The following is a 6,742-nucleotide window of genomic DNA, read 5'->3' as shown; positions in this document are numbered from 1 at the left end:
AAAGCAGTACAACAGTTGCTTTTTACGTGTGGCATCACCATATCTGGACAAAGGTGATTAATGATTAAACTTAAACCCATAGAAATACCCCGTCCCAGCATGGCTTCTGCAGAGCATGTGTCAGATTTATCCTCTCACTCCCTTTACCTTTCTCTTTACAGCCTTCCAGGCTGGATTACTATTGAAAGGACACTTTGTTTGTTTTCCATTTACAGAGGCAGGGCTGTGCACAAACACCCGACAGCTAGCGGGCCATGAGGAGAGATCAGCTGATGTGACAACAAGTGTATTGTGTTAGCATCGCTGAAATAGACCAATCACCACAATGACTACTTTTACTTTTGGTACTTTAAGTATGCATTGATGGTATTACTTTTGTACTTTTACTTGAGTCACATTTTGATTGCAGGGCTTTTACTTGTAACAGAGTATTCCTACACTCTGGTACTTCTGCTTTGACTCAAGTACAAGATCTGAGTACTTCTCCCTCCCCTGATTAGGGTATAGGTTGCATGCAAACAAACTGAGTAAGAAATGCTGAAATGAGGACAAAACTGCCCCTGTACCAGGGCTCAGTCCCTGCTGTGATTGATGACGTATATAAATGATTACAGACTGAGAATGCCGAACATAAGCTTTATCCAACTGAGGCTCATTAAAGCAGTGACAAGAGCTCAAACTAAACACCAGACAGAAATGTAGCTCTCCAACACATTGTACGTTATAGGCTAAGGGGCGGGACATCTCTAAGCGAATGACCAATCACAACAGAGCCGGCCAGCTAACCAATCAGAGCAGACTGGGCTCTGGTTTCAGACAAAAGCTTTTTGAACATTGAAGCCTGGAGACATGTCCCAGTAGAGACCTAAATACAAACCTTTAAGAAAATAGATTTTCATGGCCTTTTACCTTTCATATATGTGTTAAAATCACACTGTAAAAATAAAGTATTATGCATAATAAGATATTCTATTCTTTGAATACCTTTTACGACATTTTGATTGTAGGACTGGTAGTGTTTTAACTTTTTGGTTTTACTACTTCCCTTAGCTAATGGATGTGAATCTTTCATGACATCAAATCAAATCAGGTTTTATTTATATAGCACATTTTAAAAACGATTTTTGATTGAGCCAAAGTGCTGTACATGCAAATAATAAATAACACATTACTATAGTCGCAAACAGCAGACAATAAATTACAACAGCAAATATAAAAATCAAACACAGTGAAATGTCATGAGTCGTGCTCCGCTATGATAGAAGGCCAGGGAGAAGAAGTGAGTCTTTAGTGTTGATTTAAAAACCCCTAGGGTCTGGGCCGACCTCACATGGAGGGACAGAGTGTTCCAGAGCCTGGGGCCAGCTGGTTTTGAGCCTGGTCTTGGGCACTACCAGCAGCAGCTGGTCAGCCGACCTTAAAGCTCTGGCTGGGGTGTAGCGATGGAGGAGTTCAGCTATATAGGCCGGAGCCAGCCCATTTAGTGCTTTAAAAACAAATAAAAGGAGTTTAAAATCAATGCGGAACCGAATTGGAAGCCAGTGTAGTGAGGCCAGAATTGGGGTGATGTGGTGACGGGATTAAATGGTAGCATGCCAGATGGGTCTGACCTGACTGTCCAGCAGCGTGTCCTCGCAGCCCTCCAGAGCCTCACACACCGTGTCGCTGCACTGAGGACAAACCCACACCAGGTCTCGCATGGTCTGCACCACGGCTGCCAGAGACACAGGGACACACAGAGGGACAGTTTGTCTAGGAACAGGAATTACCACTTGTGGTTGAATGTTGCTCTCCGGTTGAAACCATGTCTATCAAATATGTCATAACTTTATATATATACTATTAGACATTTGTGTACAATTTTAATAATTAGCATACGAATTATTGAGCAATGGCTAAAAACAAAAAACTATTTGAGTCATCAATAAAATCTAATCAGTGGCCAAATTCAAAGAAATCCCCTGAAAGATTTCCTGTTCAAGTAAAAGTAGAAATACTTCGGTCTGAAAATACTTCATTACAGGTAAAAGTCCTGAATTCAAAATGTTACTTGAGTAGAAGTATAGAAGTATTGACAGCTAAAAGTATCAAAAGTAAAACCTATTATAGAATATTAAATGATTCCTTCCTTCTTTTAATTGCTTACAAATACATGTACAAACAATTCAACATCATTTTGTATGTATTTTGTAGTAACGTACTGCGTTATAATCATATCAAAATGTTGTGTTTTTTTTATGGAAACAGTAGCTGGTAACTATTAGTGTTAAATAAATGTAGTGGAGTAAAAAGAACAATAAATGTTTCAAAATGTAAGGGAGTAAAAGTATAAAGAAGCATTAAATGGAAATACTCAAATAAAGTACTACAAAATAGTACTTAAGTACAATACTTGAGTAAATGTAATTTGTTACTTCTGAACAGTGTAAGAGAGTGGGACGGACATATGATGAAACACCAAAACCCCCCTGTGAGGATTAAACACAGGTGCTGACAACTGTGATGGAATGAAAGGGCTTTAGTATTCAGTCAAACTAATGCAGCAGCACAATGACTGGAAATGCGTGTGTGTGTGTGCGTGTGCGTGTGCGTGTGCGTGTGTGTGTGTGTGTGTGTGTGTGTGTGTGTGTGTGTGTTTTTTACCAGAAGTGATGTGTTCCTGTTTGAGCCCCAGCAGTCCAGTGAGGATCTCCAGACATCTGTCGCTGTAGCTCCGCCCAATTCCACCTGCACCCAGTTCAGACAGGAAGTCACAGGAGGGGAGGGGAACATTAGAAACTCTGTCCCACACAATGAGAGGTTTGAAATGTTGCTCATCTCGTTTCTCTGGCTAGATTTTTAGATTAGATTCAAATGTTTTGTCATTTCACGTAAAGTACAACAACATGCAGTTTGCATCCAGGTTACAGTATATTCACATTAAAAACTTGCTTTTGTAAATGTATTAAAGTATTGGCATCAATATATACTTTGAGTACCAAAAGCAAAATGTCTTATTATGAGTAATAACTCAATTCAGAATAATTTGGATTACATTTTTATTTTGGACGTATTCATATTTTCATCACAGCTGGTAAAGGTTGAGCTCCTTTTAATACCTGTATACTGCTGCTGGATATCTTAACCTATAATTATATATCATAGTTCTTTATTAGTTTATTTATATTCTGTTTTAGCCAATAATCGTATTCTTATAAGTAATAAGCAACTCATTTAGTCAAATAAATGTAGTGGCGTAAAGTACAATATTGGCTTCTAAATTGTACTGGAATATAAATATAAAGTAGCATTAAAGAAATACTAAAGTAAAGTACACTAAAATCGTACTTACGTGTACAGTACTTGGGTAAATGTACTACACTACATTACACCAATGCAAATGTGAGAAATGGTAAAGAGTTTGCATAACTATGGAATACATATTTTCAGAGGGGTTTAGGCATGTATACGTTGTATACCTTTGAAATAGAGATTTATTAAATGTGTACATAGCAGTGTAATGTGAGTGTGAGGCGCTGTGGGTAGAAAAAGGAAAGAGTGCTAACTGAAGATCCAGACGTCAGAGTACTTAAATCCTTTATCAGATTAGAAATACAGTATAGTTAGAAGGTAGAATTGTGGCATTGAGCTGGATAAAAAACACTTCCCAATGTACTAACACTGAGTCCTTACTGCAGGGACACTTTTCACTGGGTTTGTTTATTGTTGAAAATATTTTGGATAATGTTCTCGAAGACATTTTTAAAATAGGTCTGGCCAACGCTTTTATGTGGAAATATAATGACTAATCTATAATCTATATAAATAATGACTATGTTTTTAGAATCCTTAAAAAAGGCTTGTTTAACAATAGCAGACAGTGTTTAATCTGTGGCTGCTTTCATCCTCTGGTTACTGTTCAACCCGGCTCAGAGGGGAATGTTGACATTTGTAGAACAGGGAAGTGAATCGACAAAAACAGCCAGGTAATACTGTTAAAGAAGCTGCCTGAGCTTTACTGAAGTTAAGCATTTAGAAATAAAGTGTAATATGACAGAAACAGGAGAGAATATAAGTGAGTCTTTCTGAAACATGAAATGACAGCTCATTTTTTATTCTGTATATATATATATATATATTTATGTATCTATTTTATTCTTTGGGATGGTGAGAAACGGCATTTTGGAAATTGATAATAAAGATGACTTGGACTTTGACTTGGTGTGTGTGTGAGTAAAAGGGTGTGTGACTGGCCTTAAGGAAATGACTGCCTGTGAGTGTTTGCCTTGTAACAAAGACATGGTGCAGCAGCAGTGTGTGCATTATGTTGCTGCAGGAGTGTGTTTACCTATGGCTGAGATGGCAGCCTGGGCGGTGTCAGTGTTCACGTCGGTACAGTACCCTCTCAGCTCGTCCAGTATCATTGCAACATTGTCATCATTCACCAGCTCCACCAGCACCTGCAAACACAAACAGCTTCAGTTCACTGACAGCACCCAGTACTGATGTGGCTATACCGGGCAGTGAGTGTGGATACCATTAAAGGGTACCCAGCACTTCAGTATCCGCCACTATTCCGATTAGGAAAAGTAATCACGTCTAATTCAACAGTGTGTACAGTATGAGTTAACATGTACAAGTGTTTGGTTTCTTTTAAAGGGAAGGAAATACATTCAAAAACATAAACACAAAAGGATTTTGTAAGGAGGTTTATATAAGAGGACTTAATTGCAAGTGCCAACTATGCATACTTAATCCCACTAAACTCTTGTTCCAGTTCACCATGTAACTCCATTTAGAAAAACCAGCTTATGGCAGCACAGGTGTGGTGAGAGAAGACAAACAGCATCATATAAAAGAAAACAATAAAGGGGTTACATTTAGGCTGCAGTTGTTTTTGTCACTATATCCTGACAGTGGTGCATGACACATAAAATCTGTGGGGAAAAAAAAAATCTCTATCCTCCTCAGGCTTTGGGAGTAACGGATTACATGTTACAGGTTCAAGTTATAAGGATACAAGAAAAAGGTAAGTATTTCCTTACGGTCACATCAAACATACATAATCAGATTCCTGGTACATTGTTTAAAAGTGGGGATTACTAGCAGGATCACAATGTTATGTTTCGATGTATGATAGGGAGACGTACCGTCTGGATTTTCCTTTTGGGTTTTATTTAGGCTACTTTGATTAAATTTGTTTATTTTTAAATGCAGTAGGTTGATACCTGATCAGTGATCTATCAAGGAAAGAAAACTGTGTTTGCTTTGAATGAATGTGTTCAGCTAAAACAGCATTTGTAAACTATACTATGCTGAAAGCCTAGAGGACACATATTTGATACAAAATATCTTGGTTTCTTATTTTCTAAGGTCACTTTGTTCTGTTGTAAAAACATCTTATTGATATCCCTTTTCTCTCCTTTATTTATTGCATTTGATATTGAGGTAATCCAAAAGTAAAAACGGAAAGTAATCAGGATACATTTATTTTATATTGTGATGCTCAGATTAACGGAATACATTTTTTAAGTAACCCTCCCAACCCTGATCCTCCTAGACTCATAAAAGCATTTGGAAAATTACAATGCATTTGGGTGAAAACAGCCAATCAGAGGCAAGGAGCCTCTACTGAAGAAAGGGGTTAAACTAGGTCACATATGAATCAGGATTCTGTTAACTATTTCTGGCCTAAAATGTTTCAATGTGCTCTCTAGCTGTGTAGAACATGGACCTGTTGAACATGTGTTCTGTTCTTTTAAGAACTATCTGACAGTTGAAAAGCAACACTCTAGGCTCGTCTCAATACCCCTCCTCGACTCCTCTCTTCCCCTCCTCTAGGACTTGACCCAGAAATCGATCAAGACACGCCATTTTGAAGGACGTCCCAATAGCTGAAATGCACACGGAGGAGCCAAGGGGGGGTGAGGGAGGAGGGGTGCAGGAGGAGACGAAAGGGAGGATACACGAGAGCAGACTACGCGGAAGTGTTTTCACAACGTGAATAAAAGCCCCTCCCCCTCCTTCACAGCTCGTCGATTTCAACCAGTCTATGATTTCAACAGAGGAAAACGGAGAACTGGAAGATGAGTCGGAAAAGCATCACATAAATGTATAAGTGCTCACAGCTCCGTGGGAATTATTATGTGCAATTCATTTCTTAAGGTTATACTAACAATTTAAGTCATGTTTAATGATCTTGAGCGTCACTAATACATAGCTATTAAGAAAGCTATTTCATAAATGGCTAGATCTTGATAAATAACAATTATTTGTTTTGTTTTGTGTTAAGATATTCAGGAGTTAAATGATTTAAAATTCACAGTCCTGAATGTGGGTTTGTGGTGAATGTGGGGATCTACAGGACACACATGTTCAGAGTAAAGGCTTTCACATTACTATCATTATATTTTTTATTTAATTGTAGGCTACATTTGATAACAAAACGGAACACAAAAGCAGGACCAACCATCACACATTGAATTCCTTGACTAACAAGAGAAAGATCCATTCATTTAAATAAATACTTAACAACAAATGGGCCGGTTCTAAAGGGTTAATCAGTTAAGCCCGATGAGAGGGGATACAGCTTGCAGGCGTCGTTTAAGAGTGAAGTTTGGGTGAACGAGGACATCCCAATTAATACCTGAGGACTCCTCTGTCCTCGTGTCTCTCGCTTGCATCTTACGGAGGCGGAGCTAAGACGCAAGGAAGGGACGCGAGTGAGGGAAAGGAGGAGGTCAAATATTCAATTGAGACGAGC

The 6,742-nt window shown here is 38.5% G+C and overlaps 1 protein-coding gene across 1 annotated transcript; it reads right to left on the bottom strand.

Annotated features, from left to right (window-relative positions):
* Positions 1 to 1,507: 1,507 nt before the first annotated feature.
* On the bottom strand, positions 1,508 to 4,595 carry LOC104946658 (AP-4 complex subunit beta-1-like). The gene is made up of 3 exons (XM_010772533.1): positions 4,328 to 4,595; positions 2,644 to 2,727; positions 1,508 to 1,714 (listed from the first exon to the last, which is right to left on the bottom strand). Exons 1-3 carry the CDS (start codon positions 4,401 to 4,403, stop codon positions 1,581 to 1,583), a joined length of 294 nt encoding a protein of 97 aa, XP_010770835.1. The 5' UTR covers positions 4,404 to 4,595; the 3' UTR covers positions 1,508 to 1,580.
* Between the last annotated feature and the right edge of the window lie 2,147 nt (positions 4,596 to 6,742).

The sequence above is a fragment of the Notothenia coriiceps genome, unplaced genomic scaffold (assembly GCF_000735185.1).
Source record: "Notothenia coriiceps isolate Sejong01 unplaced genomic scaffold, NC01 NC01_scaffold00011277, whole genome shotgun sequence".
In the NCBI taxonomy this organism is placed as follows: domain Eukaryota; kingdom Metazoa; phylum Chordata; class Actinopteri; order Perciformes; family Nototheniidae; genus Notothenia; species Notothenia coriiceps.
This window is presented reverse-complemented; position numbering and strand designations above follow the sequence as displayed.

What these genes read in the sequence shown, in the direction of transcription:
- LOC104946658 (XM_010772533.1), bottom strand. Translation starts at nt 4,403, where the DNA reads ATGATACTGGACGAGCTGAGAGGGTACTGTACCGACGTGAACACTGAC. An exon ending in GGCTGCCATCTCAGCCATAG is followed by an intron (nt 2,728 to 4,327) that starts GTAAACACACTC and finishes AACTGGGTGCAG; the next exon opens with GTGGAATTGGGCGGAGCTAC. An exon ending in ACAGGAACACATCACTTCTG is followed by an intron (nt 1,715 to 2,643) that starts GTAAAAAACACA and finishes TGTCTCTGGCAG; the next exon opens with CCGTGGTGCAGACCATGCGA.